Below are 17,703 nucleotides of genomic sequence, written 5' to 3' on the forward strand. Positions count from 1 at the left end.
AGGAGGGAAGAGAACAGCGTGCTCCTTCTTCCTGTGAGTTCTCTTGCTGCTCAGTAAGCACAGTTAATAGGCATGGTCTTTGCTGGGCACATTCAGAGATCCAGACCCATACAGGATGATGCTAGCAGCTTGCAAGTCCCAGGTAAGAATCACCACCAGATGCTGTGGTCCAGCACAAAGACTGTTACCTGATCTATGTTTTCCTATTCCCTCCCCAATCCTCTCCTAGCTTCCACCATGGCATCTCACTGCTGAACAGGTAAACATCTACTGGAAAGCCCTATGTTTGTCTGACTTAAGGTAGAAGTTCTATGTGATTGCAGTGACTCATTCATGCAAGCTAGACTGCTTCAGGAGTGGGCAACCCGTGCCACAAGCAGGCCCCACATTAGGGACTTGTCCTAATAACTTTGGCATGTAAGTCAATTTAGTCAATGGTCTGTTTGACATGTAACGCTAGACCATAGTTTAGTGCTGCAATGCGTGAGCCTTGGCGGGCCCTGAACAGTTTGATCCCGGCTTGATTGAACAAAATAAAATAAATATCAAAGCAAAAGCTCTCTGTTCACCAGAGGAGGGGGTAGGGAAAGAGGTAAAGATTCATTCCCATAAAGTACTAAATAATGGTTTATCATTATGGGCAGCCCAGGCCAGTAGGGTTGCCATATTTCAAAATGTAAAAATCCAGACAGAAAAGAAATTGGATGTTTTTGAGCTATTTCTGAGGAATATCAGCAAAAACGACACTGCCAACATGGGCTGCCATATGTCCAGATTTTCCCGGACATTTAGCTGATTTCCACCTGGATGCTGCTTGTGGCTGCAGTATTCTGGGTATGTCTGCAAATTCCAGACGTATGGCAACCCTATAGGCCAGTGACTTAGATAGTATTAAGTGCTACTTTATTACCTAACATATATACTTCATAGAAGCCTGTTATCAGGTATAAAGGCTATTTGTAGGGGAAAAACCCCAGGAACTGAACTTGCACTTATTTTGGAACAAAGCCATTTACTTCAATGTTAACTCAACAGGCATACTTGCAACTTTTTTCTGGTCATAGCAGCAATACTCCTTGGTTGCCAAGACAAATAAAAGTCACAGCTGTTGATTCCAGAAAAGTTACGGTATAACGAACGCTGAGGAAGCCCAACAACCAATATTATTATATCGAAGAGCAGTGCTTTCTGTTTCTCTTGTCGTATTCAGCTTATCCAGTCAAACCATTTCTTCAAAAAACTTTTCACGAGGTCTTGCTTACTGATTTGAGCAAGTGCATGATTATGCAGAAATGAGGTTATGAGATGCTAACATTCAAAATAAAAAATAGGCATGGAAAAGAAAGAAATAAGCAGACTGTGCCCCTCAGTTCATCTTCTGTCTCCTGAAAAAGATGTGCCTGTTTTTACAGACTTATTTACGCAGTGCTTTGGAATGTCTTTCTGATTTCAGTGTTGCAAGGCTGACTTTACCTTGTAGTCGCAAGGTGGACGATAATGATGTGTGTGTTTTTCTTTCCCTTTCTTGCCTACATACATTTCCTCATCTGAAAAGACTCCATGAGAGGAGTTAACTCCTGGTGCCTTCTCCTGGGCTTCTATTTAAGCATGGGAAGTTGGAGAGGGAGCCGAGATCAGTGTCCTTGCTGATTTTCTTTAAGGAAAACCTTTCCTTCTGCCTTAAAAACCCCCACAAAACTTTATGCACCAATTTCTTTGGCAAGGAAAGAGAATTCACTCAAAAAAACCCAACAACCATGAGCAGCATGGTAGACAGCCTCTCCACTCCCTGTGATTCTAGGAAAGTCCAGCTGAGGGCATCATGGGGTTTTCTGGAAGCTTGGACACCCTAGGAAAGCTGAAGAAGAGCAAAGACCACCAGAGAGATGATTTGTAGAATGAAAGGACAATCATAAACCCCATCCACGTCCCCCCTTGCAAACTACCTAAAATAATTTATCCAAATCGCTCTGATCGTTTTTGGATGCATCCTCCCCCTCATCAACTGAAGGAGAATGGTTAAAAAATGGAAGAAATCCAAATCTTCCTAGTCTGCGGACTTGATTGAGCTCTGTGATGGCAGAGCCCAAAATCTTTGTTGAAGCATTGGGGATGATCCAGTGAATTATTAGATGTGTACTGTACAGAAAAACAACAGTAGCTTAACTTTCTCAACTACTGGATGTCATGTTGAAAGCCTGGTTGTTGTTTTTTTTTTAAAAAAATACATTTTAGCGCAGAATCAGGACTGTGTGCTCATTACGTCGCAGGAGCGAGCGCTATGGATCTGGCCCACCGCCCACTGAAATCTCTATCAAGGTTCCTATCTAAGTTTTAAACATTTGGAGAGAGAGAAATCACAGTGCAAACAGGCAGAAAGCCTAAGAAATGAACCATATGCTTGCAGATCCCACTGCAACACCAAGCTGATGCAGAAGTTGCTAATATGTCTCTGGTACTTTGTAAAAATGCCAGCTGGAGGGATGGAGTTGTTCCCCTCCTCCCTTTTTACCTCTGCAAGGCATCGTAGCTTTCACAAATAAATAAATAAACCGTTCTTTCACACATAGTAACACTTAGCTTATTAAAACAGATGATACTTTTCAAAAATAATTTTATAACCGCTCAGAAGTGTCTGTAAGGAAAGGGACTGAGCGCTAAAGTCAAGCTCCTTTCGAGCAGTCAAGCTAACAGACGACAAACGGCGACACGACACGACGGAGAGTCTTGCGAAGCGAGACCTTCCGCAAACTACCGCGAGCAAAGTGTCACCGCAAAGGCTGTGAATCACTGTTGTGAAAACATTTGCGGCAACTTGCATAATTAAACGAAACTGCCAGAAAAGCTTTCTAAAATGCCGTGGAGATGGAACATAAATAAAGATGCACCGCCGTGGCAAATGGTAAGGCGAATTCAGACCCGGGGCAGGAACTGACCATAGTGAACTGCCGAAGGAAGGTAGACTTCTCCAACAGTCTTAGGGGAGGCTGCTAGAGGAGTCTGGGCTTACCCAGACTGATGCACCCAGTGCTCTAAATACACATAAAATGGGATCATGATATTTCTAGCTGCTGAGAGCAAGTGACTTATGAGTTCCTTGTCGTGTGTGTATGTTGCTGCCCTGGAATATATTTAATAGGGCTAGTTCTGGAGTTGCTTCTATTGCCTGTTTTGTTATTCTGGAGATTTCATGGCGTGAACATAGACCACTGGTACCAAAATGTATGGGAAACCGCCCTATTGTTAGGGACCATGCTGAGGAGGACTACACTGAGGAAGAATGGTGGGAGCCACTCCCTCCCCCTGATCCTGAATCTATCAGGAGCAGGAAGACAGTATAGATTTGGAACAGTGGTTTGCAGAGGGCCATAGTTCAGAAGGCAGAAGCTGGGGAATACTGGATAGGGAACAGCTAGCAGAAGAAACACTAGAAGAGAGAGAGAGAGTTAACAGATTCACAGTTTCTGGACAGCATTCACCCCCCCCTCCCCAAAGACATGAAGAGCTCAGAATGTGTTATAACAGAAAGCACAGAGGGTACAAGATCAGATTACAAGATGCAGGAGTGTTGTAGATTAATAGGGACGGAGTGGGGGAGTGAGCCTTCATTGGGAGCACCACCATTTCTAGGTAGACGTTTTCTTTTATCTCTCACTGTGATTATTAAAGAATCTAACTGGTAAGACATTCCTTTCGTTTGACCTTTTTATTTACTGCCACGGGGGAGGAAGCTGATTCCCTGAAGCCTGACACCTATAGAGAAGTCAACCAACAAACTTAGACTAGCACACAGACAAGCCTTCATCCCAATATGGTTCCTCTTTATCACATACACAGCACTGCGAGACAACCTATCCCCCCCCAACAGCACACAAACCAATCTAGCTAACTTGACCCAACAACCTAGCTCCCCCCCTGTAAACAAGCCATACTGCAATCAACTGAACGCAGCCAACCAAGCTCTGGACCCCCAATCTCTTGCAATATTAATATCAATAAATATATATAAAAACAAAGGACCTACCCACATGATGCTGACACAAACCCCGATGCTAACACTAGGCAACAGAGCAAAATAACATCTTTCCCTTCCTCTTTTCCCTCAGCTGAAAGATGTCTTGGCCAAAGTGTCTCTCACTAAATGTAAATGAACTGTGAAAAAGACTCCATCACTTCAAAGTGGAGATGACAGATGATACCTTTCCCTGTTTATCTGTTTTGTAACCCCCCAAAAAACTGTAATAAAAACTAATTTTTTAAAAAATCAGAATCACAGCTCTCCGTGGGGAGAGTCGAGGGGCTGAAGTTTGCAACACCCAGAGGAAATAGATCACTCAGAAGAACGGTCCGTACAGACCAGTGCATGTGTATATGTTTAGATCGTCCAAAAGCCTGCTCATTTATTTATGCTTTTTAAAAATTTGCATACTGGCTTTTATCCGAAAATCACAGGGCAGTTTACAGAGCTCTACACTGAAAGTGTGTCTGTGGCCACTTTGCATTAGGAGGACGACAATGCAAAGACAGAGCAGGAGGGATGGAGAGCAAGGCAGAGAATGTTGAGAGTGAAAGATGGACTCACACTTGGGAGTTTTATCTTTGTGTGAGCACTCGTGACATCCAGGAGGGACACCCATCAATGGAAATGCAAAGTGGAAGTCTGAAGTGTGAGTGAGGGTCCTCTCTCAACTGTTATCTAGGTAAAGGTAAAGGGACCCCTGACCATTAGGTCCAGTCGTGGCTCACTCTGGGCTTGCGGCGCTCATCTCGCTTTATTGGCCGAGGGAGCCGGCGTACAGCTTCTGGGTCATGCGGCCAGCATGACTAAGCCACTTCTGGCGAACCAGAGCAGCGCACGGAAACGCCGTTTACCTTCCCACAGGAGCGGTACCTGTTTATCTACTTGCACTTTGATGTGCTTTCGAACTGCTAGGTTGGCAGGAGCAGGGACCGAGCAACGGGAGCTCACCCCGTCGTGGGGATTCAAACCGCCGACTTTCTGATCAGCAAGTCCTAGGCTCTGTGGTTTAACCCACAGCGCCACCCGCATTCCTCAACTGTTATCTAGTTGCGGCCAAACTCTCAGACTACAGCAAAGGGAGATAGGCAAGCACAGGAAGAATCTGTTGGCTCTGCTGAGTCACTAGCAATTTCTTTCTCTTCTTCTTCTTCATGAAATGTTGCCATTCCAGCCGGCCATTGCAAGAACTAAGGACTAGCCCACAAGTTAGTTTCCTACATCCATTTCCTTATGTGTTGTGGTTTTTAGGTTGTGAGCCTGAGGGCAGGGACCGTCTTAATTCTATTTGCAAGCCAATCAGGGGGCAGTTTGTCAGCTGAGGATGGGGGCGGGCAAAGAGGCTCTGAATAAACATACGTAATGAGCTTGTGCAAAGCACACGGTTTAGGAGAGATTGGAAGGAGATGACGACCAAACCGAGAATAATTCATGTATATACCATCTAAAAGATATTTCATCTAAAGCCCCACATACAGGATATCTGGCCACGTACTATTAGAAGTGGACTATTGACAGTTGATAGAGAGAAAAGCAGAATGGATTTGCCCTGCTTGGACCAGCATAGGATATAGCAACCAGCTATGCGAACCACTGTGATAATTTCATCTATTTAAGATCAGAGTACAGAGGATTCACCAAAACATAACATCCCACCATCACCATCAGGAAAAGCAATATTTCAGAGTTCCCAAGATCCTCTACTTTGTGGCAGCTCTTTTTTTTTTTTTTTTTTTTTAAAGATAGGGTGAAGTTACAATGACAACATAGCCCTAGTATCTTTATACTAACTTATTTGTCAACCAGTATCCCTCTTGGGTATAGAATAGTTAAGGCCGGTTTGTCCATGCAGGAATAATCAACAAAAACTGCTCTGCAGTTGCGGCCTGAAAGAGCAGCTCGTAATATTCAGACAGACCACTTAAGATTCAGAAAGCTACTTATACTTACATCAAACAGTTTTTCTATGTACATTTCTTCATTGACCTTATCGCGAAGTATGTCTTGGTTCTGACGAACAAACGTTATGTAAGTGTCTGCTAGATCCATCCCCGGTTTCTGTGAGAGGGGGAGAGAAAGAAAGATTGGGGGCAGGGCCAGGAGGAAAGACCACAGAGGTATAACTTGCACTGTGTGATAAATCTTATTCTTCAGGTAAACACACATTTATACAAATAATAATAATAAAAACATGCACATATGCACATCATTTTGTCTCATCCAAAATCCATATCAGATTTGACAGAAATTTACAGCAGGTCTGGAATTTAAATTTGGTGAACATGGAGTCTGGTTCTTCTAACAGAAGCAGACTCTGGTCTGTTTTCAAAGAGCTTCCCTCCCCACCCCCACCTCCCCAATATATACAGTAATGCATGTTTCAAGTGTCACTGATATATATTTTCTTTCCAGATGTGTATTTTGCAGGTGCTGACACACAGAGGCAATCATACGGAAAGAAAAAGAAAAACATAGCAGTGCACGGTAGTGAGAGGAAAATGCTATAATTTGATTGTGAATGGAAAGGCTTCTATAAATACCATGAGACGTTTCATGCGCAATACTATGAAAAATATATATATTAAAGTCCATTATATTTACTCATCCATACATACACAGTTGTGGTCTGCAGTCTGGATGTATAGTAGCATAGCATGGATATGAAAACAAAAGATGGATACATTACAAGTCAAGAAAACACACGGTACTTTTTACTGTTCTCCCTCCTTCCCTGCCCCGCCCCAGGTTGGTCTTGGAATCAACCCAAGTTTGAGACTGAGGAATTCACATGACATAGTTTGGAGGAGAAACTTTAGGCGAATTCAACAGGCTTTCATTATTTCTTCACTTGCCTGATCTGAAAATTTTCAAAGTGTTGGCAGGATGAAGACCCTAGGACAGAGGTTTTCAACATTTTTGAGTCCATGGCTCCCTTGACCAATGAAATTCTTTCTTCGGCACCCTTGTCGCACTCAGGAGCCCAGTTAGGTCACCCCTTGCCTGCAAAGCTGGCAGCCTCTTATAATGGCAATGGTGCCCACCTGAAAGGTGCCGGAACTGGGTTCCGGTGAGCTCTGGCTGAAAAAGCCATTATTATTATTTTTTTATTACTATTATTATTTCACCCTTCCTTCTGAAAGAGTCCAGGGCGTCAAACACATTCACAGCAAGCTATTTTTAAAGAAGTTTTCTAAAAACAGTTAAACACCTCTAAAACAGTTAAAACGGTCTAAAAAATGTTCTGTCTTTCAATCATTTCAAGATTGCCAAGAATGGTGTTCAGTCATCAAATGCCTGGATAAACAGGAATGTTTTCAAATTCCTTCTGAAAACCAGTAATCATGATTGAGAAAAGGTGGGTGTATCACACCTTAAATGGTTAAAAGATCAGTGAAGGCGGTGAAGGTCCTGTGTGAGTGCCTGAAGGTGGTTGGAGGATGGATGGCTGCTAACAGATTGAGGTTGAATCCTGACAAGACAGAAATACTGTTTTTGGGGGACAGAGGGCAGGCGGGTATGGAGGACTCCCTGGTCCTGAATGTGGTAACTGTGCCCCTGAAGGACCAAGTAGGAGTCATTTTGGACTCACAGCTGCCAATGGAAGTTCAGGTTAATTCTGTGTCCAGGGCAGCTGTCTACCAGCTCCATCTAGTATGCAGGCTGAGACCCTACCTGCCCATGGACTATCTCGCCAGAGTGGTGCATGCTCTGGTTATCTCCTGCTTGGACTACTGCAATGCTCTTTACATGGGGCTACCTTTGAAGGTGACCCAGAAACTGCAACTAATCCAGAATGCGGCAGCTAGACTGGTGACTGGCAGTGGCCACCGAGACCACATAACACTGGTCCTGAAAGACCTACATTGGCTTCCAGTACGTTTCTGAGCAGAATTCAAAGTGTTGGTGCTGACCTTTAAAGCCCTAAACAGCCTTGGCCGATTATACTTGAAGGAGCATCTCCACCCCATCATTCTGCCTGGACACTGAGGTCCAGCTCCGAGGGCCTTCTAGCGGTTCCCTCACTGTGAGGTTACAGGGAACCAGGCAGAGGGCCTTCTCAGTAGTGACGCCTGCCCTGTGGAATGCCCTCCCATCAGATATCAAGGAAATAAACAACTATCTGACTTTTAGAAGACATCTGAAGGCAGCCCTGTATAGGGAAGTTTTTTAATGTTGGATGTTTTGTCATGTATTTAATATTATTTTGTTGTTGTTGTTGTTGTTGGATTGTGGGTCTTTGCAGTTGTTCCTCTTTCCAATTATGTTTTTAACTATGTTAATGCTTAAGTCAGCATTGATCTTAACTTTAACTCTGATTAACAGGGTATGCTGGGAAGCTTTAGTGCGAATACTGGTTACCTTTAGCCATGGTTTTATGTTCTGATATAACCATAATTAACACCAGTTGGGGGGAAGCCAGGGAGAGGTGAGGTGAGGGGATCTTATAGCTTACTCTCTTAACCATGACTAAAGGAATCAGGAGCATTGTGTGTTCAACACTTTTACTGAGGTCCCTATTTCAGCACATCAGAAAAAACCCCACCAAAGTATGTCACAACCTCTCTTGAGAGGAGGACAATGGCACTTTTTGTGCTTTGTACAGAACGTGGCGTATCTAATAAGTGTCGTTTTTGCATTAAAATAGCTCAAAAGTGTTTTTTTTAATCTTAATTTGCCTAAGAAGCTCAAGAACTTTGGCCAAAAAGCTCAACAACTTTTGTGTCCAGGTTTTCACTGTTTGAAATATGGCAACCCTAATTTAAACTGAAGGTGTAGTAGTATTTCAACATTATGTATGTTACAGCAATGTTTTCAGGGGATTTCAGAAGGAGGAAAAATGAAACCAAATTGTGATCAACATCACAAATGAAAAGAGTTTGGAAGCTAGTATTATGTTGAGGAGCAATTCTTCCCAACAAATTGCTCTTTAATATCTTTAGTGAAACATGCAAATTTGGTTTCAAGTTAGTTGTTGTTGTTTTTTCTTTAAAAAAAGAGATAGCCTGAAAGCAGTTGATTCTTGGGGGGGGGGGGGGATTCCCATTAGCAATCTTTCTCCCTTTTTCTTGGAAATGTTTACCTAATTTGTGACATATGGGAATTTCACACCTAGTGAATATATTTTCATGTAGCTTGTAGCATGAGACTCTAATCATTAGAAGAATATACACAAGAATGATAACTGCAACAGCTGGTGACATTTACCAATTAGAATTACAGTTCTTTAAAACACTATCTCCCCCCCCCTCCAGTGTACACAGGGTAATTATCTCTGATAAATTGCTGGGGAAAAAATCTAATTTTCCTTTTAAATAGTTTTACTCACTGTCTATACATGCCTCGATAAACACGAATGATTCTCCAAAGAACTACAGTGGTTAAGTTCTCCTTTATAAAGCTAATGAAGCTGGATTAAACAGCTAATTAAGAGCCATTAAAACTCCCTTTTATGAAAATTTACTTAGGGAGCGCATTTTGAACAAAAAGATCTACGGCACTTTCAAATATTTAAGATACACTACCTAAGTCACTAGAAACTTTTTAAAGGCACTATTTGAAAAGAGCTTCTCAAACAGAGCCTTTTGACTTGCAAGTCTAAGATCTGACAAGCTGCTTTGTTAACTGGCTTAGAATTATTTATTTCAGAATTAAGGAGACAAAATATATTTCTGCAGCCATGTCAGCGTAAAGGGATTTATAGTTATTGAGCAAAACTGGAAAAATGGAATGGGGAAACTGAGAACAGAATTGTGAGTGTGCCTGTCTACAAGCTAGTGGGTTGTCCGCTTATGGATTGGAGTTCTCACAAAGGGAGTGGAAATTCAGAGTTCAAAGGTCACTATTGCAGTAGTTTTCAACCAGTATGCCATGGCACCCTGGGGTGCCTCGAATGAAGGTCAGGGGCGCCGCTGTTCCTCTTTCCTTCCTGCCCTTCCTCTGATGCCCTCCCGTGTCTCTGCCTCCCAAAGAGAGAGGAGAGGAGGCTGAGGGAACACTCCACAAAGGAGAGTGTTTGAAAAGCGGTGAGAGGTTGCCAGCTCTCCAGGCAAGAGGTGACATAACTGGGCTCCTGAGCCCCACAGGGGTGCTGTGGAAAGAATGTAGCTGGTCAAGGGAGCCGTGGACTCAAAAAGGTTGAAAACCTTTGCACTATTGGCATACTTTGCTCACTCTGTGGTGCTGCAACACCTTACATTGCTCTGCAAAACCAGGAATTTTGTGACCAACGACATGTTGTGACCTCACTTCCTGTTGAACATGTTGTGACCTCACTTACTGTTGAACATCAAGTGCTTGGTGGAGACTTATTAAATTTCACGCAGGCATTTTCGGCAAGGCTTTTCTTCATTTTACAGTTAATTTCAACTTATTTTATCTTTTTTTTGTAACCTGATCACACAGTTCTTAAAAGCTGTGGTGTTAAGCAATAAGTGGAAATTCAGTATTAGACTCAGAACAGATCAACTGGAATGAATGGATCTAACTGAGTCACGTTCATAACTTTCAGCGGGTCAACTCTGAGTAAAAGTCAGCTCAGTACCACCCACAATTGTTGAAATGAAATAAATAAAACATCGCGCTGGTGACAGCACTGCTACATCGGCAACAGCCATCGCCCCAAAATACCACACCACAAACCAAGGAAAACACATAGCTGGGCAGAAGCTGCTGATAAGGGGAAGGTCGTCACTTACCTGTCAGCATTATAAGCCTGTACTGTTATTTTGTAGGAACCATTTGCAATGGGATATGAAACAAGAGGAAGTAGAAGCAGCCATCTCAGGCAACGGAAGCAGTGCTGCCGCTAGAGAAGTACTGCCGGTGCCGCAGAGTCGCCGACTCTTTGGCTTCCCAGGTAAGGGCAGCATGGCATAGTGGCCTGTTCCCGTTTTACCTCAGGCGGCGAAACGGGATGCACCACTCCTGAGAAGCAGGAAGAGCTGGACCAGGCTGCCAAAACTCTGTCAGCTCAAGCTGGGCCTACAACCTTGCACATACAACCAAGGTAGACTATGTGAATGATTATTATTCATTGAATTTACTGTATTTTTCGCTCCATAGGACGCACCCAACCATAGGACGCACCTTGTTTTAGAGGGCGAGAACAAAAAAATAAATAAATTCTCCCTCTCTCTGCTCAGCGCCCCTTCAACGAAGTGGCAGGAGAAACGGAGCCCCTTCCATTTCTCCTCCAGCTTCGCTGAAGGGGCGCTGCACAGCTCTCCCTCTCTGCTGAAGCCAGGAGAGTTCCTGCTGAGGTCCAAAGGCTTCAGGCGGCACCGACCCCTCTCGCTCTCCAGGCTTCAGCGATAGCAACACGTAGCCTCCGGAGCGCGGAGGGAGCGCTCCCTCTGCACTTTGGAGGCTTCGCGTTGCTATCGCTGAAGCCAAGGAGCCTGCATTTGCTCCATAGGACGCACACATATTTTCCCCTTAATTTTTGGAGGGGAAAAAGTGTGTCCTATATGTTGGTTTCTGCTTTCCTTCACTGTGCAGCGAAAGGGCTTGTCACGAGACAGGTGTTTACATTCCACAGTCTGTACTGTTGGAGTTTCTCACGGGAAAGGGAGACTGGATGTGACGTACACTGGTTTCCTGTTTTTCACTGTACTTTGCTGTTTCACTTTGTGATTCTCTCCGAGCTGTCAGGGAGAGAGGATGCTTTTCTGCTCCAGCAGAGGCAAGATGTCTTTCTGTAATATACCAGCTTTGAACTATAAATAAAGCAATATAGAGTATGCAGCACGTACTCCTCATCCTTCCGCTGGGCACGAGACTCTGCTTTAAATCAACACGTGGTTATGGGCTCCAGAAGTCGAATCGGAGTGCCGGCAAAGGATCGGAATGCAGAGGGACAGATCGGAACGGAATCTGCTCTGCGCGTAAAAGTGATTGATGAGGTATGTGCTACTGCTCCGGGCAGCCTGCCAGCTTCTAGTTAATGGCTTTATGGCTTTATGGCTGGACTTTGAACCTTTAAAGCCGGTTTTGCCGGGAATAGGCAAAAGGCTCCCAGGCACAAGTTACTATGCTGGGGAAATCGAAAGTAACTTTTAAGTGCGCTTTTGGAATAAGGCAGCTGCAGCAGTGACGCAGCAAGATTTAAAGCAGCATATATGACGCTGAAGGCTAATGCCAGAGTCATGATGGCCCTTCAGGATGCTTGTGGGATTCCTAAGCTCAACAAGAAAAATTATGCCGACTGGGTTCTGTATGCAGAGGCAATTCTGCGGAAAGAGGGTTTGTTTGAGGTGATTACAGAAACCCTCCCAGCTCCAGTTACAGTTGCATGGGAAGCTAAGGATTCCAAAGCAAGGGGAACTCTTACATTGATAGTATCCCCAGAAGAGCTCTGTCTATTGCGTGATAAGACCTCAGCCAGAGAAATTTGGGACGTTTTGAGAGAGGCTCACTTAAGGACAGAAGCTGGATCCACTATGTTTTACTTTAACAAGCTGCATAATATGGCTCTTGCTGAAGGTGGAGATGTGCGTTTACATCTGTTGGAGATGCAAAATCTGAGACATGAGCTGCAACAGAGAGGACTCAACTTTCCAGAGGCTGTGTATTCTTTCATGATACTACAATCTTTGGGTTCAGGTTGGGAGTCTGTTGCAACCCAGATTGCTGTGCAGCCAACCGCTCAGCTAACAGTGGACTATGTAACTGCCGTGATTTTAAATGAAGCAGATCGCCGGGGTGCTAGCTGCATGGGCAAGGGGGAGTCTTCACAGACGTCATCCCATAGTGCAGTGGAACCACCAGATGGCGCCAAAGCTTTGAAGGCAGTGAAATGCTACTCGTGTGGACGTCTAGGCCATATGAAGAGGGAATGCAGATATCCCAGGGCCAAGACAGAGCAGCGCAGCGAAAGCTCATCGCGCGGAAAAGGCCGAGGCAAAGGCAAAGGTCCGGTGTCTAGGACAACGCAGCACAAGGCTATGGTTTCACGCTTCACTCCAAAGGTTGCAGAGGTCCAGAAGACGTCTAGATCTTTCTTCGTTGTTGATTCAGCGGCGACCCACCACATGTGCAATGATAAGAGACTGTTTGCGTCTTTTACACCGCAGGAAGGTGCGATTCACCAGGCGGATGACCACACTATTCCCAGTAAAGGCTACGGAACTGTTGTTCTTCACAGTTTGGACTTATCGATACAGAATGTGCTTTACGTGCCAGACGCCAAACATAATCTGCTCAGCGTTGGACAGCTGAATGAGCGGAACATTGACATTTCCTTCAAGAACAAGAAGTGCATCATCACAAAGAAAAATGATTATGTATTGCATGCTGAATATGTTGATCGTTTGTTTGTTTTGTATTATGATGATGTTGAAAAGGATGACACTTGTTGCATTGCAGGTTCTAACAAAAGTTTGCATGCAGAATGTATTCATGATTTTCACCGAAAATTTGGTCATTTGCATTTTGAGGCAGTATCTAAAATGCCTGCCTTGGTTGAAGGTATGACTATTAAACCCTGCAGGTACCACATGAAGTGCAAAGCATGCGCAGCAAACAAGGTGAAAATGGCTGCGAAAGGTAAGGTGTCTAGTAGGCAAGCTACAGAACCATACCAGGTTGTTCATGCTGATTTAGTTGGACCACTAGCGCCCTCTTTGGGTGGAAATAGATACTTCATGGTTCTCATTGATGCATTTTCCAGATATATTTTTGTGTACAATCTCAAGCACAAATCAGAGGCTTTTCCTAGGTTCAAGGAATTCTGTGCTTGGTTGGAAAATGTGCATGGTAAGAAGATAAAGACTCTTTTCAGTGATCGCGGGGGAGAATTCACTTCTCAGCAGTTTGAAGCTTTTCTGACTGAGAAAGGAATTCAACACGATTTGTCTAGTCCTCGCTCGCCATGGCAGAATGGACTTGCGGAACGGGCAAATCAGACATTGCTTCAAGGGTTAAAAACCTTGCTGCATGATGCCAATCTTCCAGAGAGTTATTGGGCCGAATCTCTCTCGTGTTTTGTTTACAGTTACAATCGCAGGTTATCTTCAGCGATTGGTTGTACCCCCTATGAGAAGATGTTTGGCAAGAAGCCATACATCAAACACATGAAAATATTTGGTTCTGACATGTGGATTCACTCACCACAAAATTCCAAGTTAGACAAGCGTGGATTGCATGGTATCTTTCTAGGTTATCAGAAAGGGTCTTACAGAATAATGATGACTGACTCTAAGACAATTAAGCTCACGAGAAGTGTTGAGTACAATGCAAAGTGGGGGGAGAATGTGGGAATTTTCCAATGTTATCCTGATGACGGTGATGAGACTGAGGATAGTCAAAAGCAACCACAACAACCCACACCCACTGATGAAGGTTCTGAGTCTGAATCTGAAACTGAATCGGGTGATTCAGAGGATTTCAAGAGTGCGAAAGCCTCTATGCGACCCTCTGAAAGCTCTGATCAAGAATTGGAGGAACCATTGTTCACAATAGGTCGTTTTTCTCCTAAGAAGGAAGAGGAGAGTGTTGAAGACTTAAGGCTAATTCGTAGGTCACAGAGAGCCACAAAAGGCAGACCTCCAAAGAGATTTGCTGATGAGTTTGCTACGATAGCAGTAACAGCTGTTAAAAGCTCCAAGAAGGTATTTGAACCTTCAAGTTTCCAAGACATCCAGGGTTTGGATTCAAAGGAAGCTGAGCCATGGTTAAATGCCATGAAGGCTGAGCTTGATTCCTTAGAAAGGAACAAAACATGGGAGCTAGTTCCAGTAGTTCCAGGAATGAAACTGCTTGGAAGCAAATGGGTCTTCAAAGCGAAGACAGATCAAAATGGCAAGATAGTCAGACACAAAGCCAGATTGGTAGCCAGAGGTTTTGCACAGGTACCAGGTGAAGACTATCACGAGACCTATTCACCGACAGTGAGATATGAAAGCATTAGGCTTATGCTCAAGCTAGCTGCAGAGGAAAATCTACACATTAGTCACCATGATATTAACACAGCTTTTCTGTACGGATCTCTGGATGAATCACTTTATATGCTTCCACCTGATGGCGTACAGGTAAAACAGGGATTTGTTTGTGCTCTGAAGAAATCCCTTTATGGTCTCAAACAAAGTGCACGGTGTTGGCACACAAAACTCACTGAAGTATTGTTTTCTCTAGGTTTTCAGCAAGGGAAAGCTGATCCATGTGTATTTGTCAAAGAGGAGGGGCAAAAGAAACTGTACTGTTTGTTTTATGTTGATGATTTATTATTCTTTTGGAAAGATGTCGCAATGTACAATAACGCCCTAGCTCAACTGAAAGAGCACTTTGACATGAAAGATCTTGGTGAGGTAAACAACTACCTATCTCTGGAAATAGAGAGAGATCAAGATGGTAACATTCTAGTACACCAGTCACGGAAAATTGCTGATGTGTTAAGCAAACTAAATCTGATGGATGCTAACCCTGTAGACACACCGATGACAACAGGTTATCAGGTAGATGACACTGAAGAAGCATTTTCTGACACTACACTGTACAGAAGTGTGCTAGGCAAGCTAAACTTCATTGCCAGATGTTCAAGACCAGACATTGCTGTTAGCTGTAATTTGCTAAGCAGACAAGTCAACAATCCTAGTGTCAAGGATTGGAAAGCTCTGAAACGCATAGCGCGGTATTTGAAAGGCACTATGCATTACAGACTGAGTTTTAACAATCAGAAGTCTGGTGGTCTTGAGATATTTGCAGATGCAAGTTTTGGAAGTGACACTACAGACAGGAAAAGTACGTCTGGAGTTTGCTACATGTACAATCAAGGTCTGTTTGATTGGTCATGCAAGAAGCAAACAACAGTTAGTTTAAGTACTTGTGAAGCCGAACTGAATGCACTATCGTATTCACTTAAGGATTGTGAATGGTTAATACAATTGTGCAAAGATATGAAAATTCCTGTCAAATGTCCAATCCAGGTTTACCAGGACAACAAAGCATGTTTGGCTTTGCTGAAGTCTGAAGGTTGTAAGCAAAGCACGAAGCACTTGCAATTAAAGTTGCAGCATGCTAGGGAATGTATTCAGAAGGGACTCGTAACGGTGTCCTATATGCCAGGTAATGAAATTCCTGCTGATGTATTGTCCAAGATTGTATCAAGGGATCAACACTGTACCTATGTGCAGAAGTTGGGTTTGTACTGATATTGTACGAACACGCTGCCCAGTGATGTTCACAGAAAGGGGGAGGATGTTGGTTTCTGCTTTCCTTCACTGTGCAGCGAAAGGGCTTGTCACGAGACAGGTGTTTACATTCCACAGTCTGTACTGTTGGAGTTTCTCACGGGAAAGGGAGACTGGATGTGACGTACACTGGTTTCCTGTTTTTCACTGTACTTTGCCTTTTCACTTTGTGATTCTCTCCGAGCTGTCAGGGAGAGAGGATGCTTTTCTGCTCCAGCAGAGGCAAGATGTCTTTCTGTAATATACCAGCTTTGAACTATAAATAAAGCAATATAGAGTATGCAGCACGTACTCCTCATCCTTCCGCTGGGCACGAGACTCTGCTTTAAATCAACACTATAGAGTGAAAAATACGGTATATACCGCCTCATACCCAGAGGTTGAATAACTGCTAGTACTAGTTGGTAGGGCAGGGCTAGGCAGCACAGATTTCCAATGCTGGGGTTGCTGCCAGTTACTGAGAGAGGCAAGGCAACGGGGAGGTTTGCACAGTGTGGAAGCAGTGGCCTAAGAAGCGAATTGACTCTTCCACTGCACCTCCAACCCTGTCGACCTCCCCAGTGCTTCACCTCTGTTGGTAATTGGCAGTGATCCTGAAGCTGGGAGCTCTACACCATCTTATCCCTGCCAGCCACATCTGGTAATGAGACAGAGAACCCAGCTTAAAGTCATTCTTTTATAGAGCAACTTGTTACTGACACTCGGTGTATCGTGAAAGGTTTGAAGATGCGGGAAGCATCAAACTCTGCTCTGTGGTTCTTTAGGATTAGATGGCAGTGAGGAAGGGACAGCGGAAAGTAAATTTGGTTCAGCAAATGTCTGACAAATTGCTAAAAAAAACCACACGGTGGATCAATTGCCCAGTTTCAAGGGAGAAAAGGTACATTGGTCTGCCTCTTATTTTTTGGTAGAATATAGACATCTTTTTATCACAGTCAACAATGCACAAAGGTAAGCTGGAAATCCGGAAACACAAAGGCATCAAGGCAGAATCCCAGGAAATGAAGCATGGTAACAGGGTTAGTGTGTCACTGTAACACATGTAACCAAATACCACGGCAAGAGAAAAAAGGGAAAGAGTTTAAAACAAGGGAGTAAACTACAGCAGATTCTTTTCCTGAGGGTTAATCACTTGTTAACCTGGTAGGATGAAGATGATTTAAAAAAAGAGAGAGAGAGAAATTCCTTGCTAATTATATGCTTCTGCCAATGATCTTCCTGTGGCTTCACCTAATCCTGCAGGTGCAGGTCATGTCTCTCCATTCACTGGTAGGAGGGTCCAGTGCCTGGTAAAAACCTCTGTTCCCCACAGGGGTCCCCCCCCTCCCAGCCACAGATGCAAATACAGAAGAGCAGGCCAAACCTTTCAACTGAGCGTTAACAGTGTACCAGAAGGAGGGAGAAACACAGAACTGTCACGATGTCTTCTTAACAAAAAAAAGGGCATTCTTCTTCTTCATCATCTTTTTTTTTAAAGATCCAAAGTGTAAGAATTATTTG

General features: G+C 43.8%; 1 protein-coding gene across 13 annotated transcripts in view; it reads right to left on the reverse strand.

Annotated features, from left to right (window-relative positions):
- Positions 1–17,703, reverse strand: part of CADPS2 (calcium dependent secretion activator 2) — a 370,823-nt gene that overhangs the window by 29,844 nt on the left and 323,276 nt on the right. For 8 of the 13 annotated variants that reach the window (XM_081023462.1, XM_081023461.1, XM_081023463.1 and 5 more), the window contains one exon: positions 5,969–6,076. In XM_081023462.1, coding sequence (XP_080879588.1) covers positions 5,969–6,076 — 108 coding nt within the window. Of the gene's footprint in view, positions 1–5,968; positions 6,077–6,633; positions 6,652–17,703 lie in introns of all 13 variants that reach the window. The other 5 variants (XM_081023471.1, XM_081023466.1, XM_081023469.1 and 2 more) reach the window with 1 other exon arrangement.

This window comes from Podarcis pityusensis (assembly GCF_964106645.2).
Source record: "Podarcis pityusensis genome assembly, chromosome: 10".
Taxonomy (NCBI): Eukaryota; Metazoa; Chordata; class Lepidosauria; order Squamata; family Lacertidae; genus Podarcis; species Podarcis pityusensis.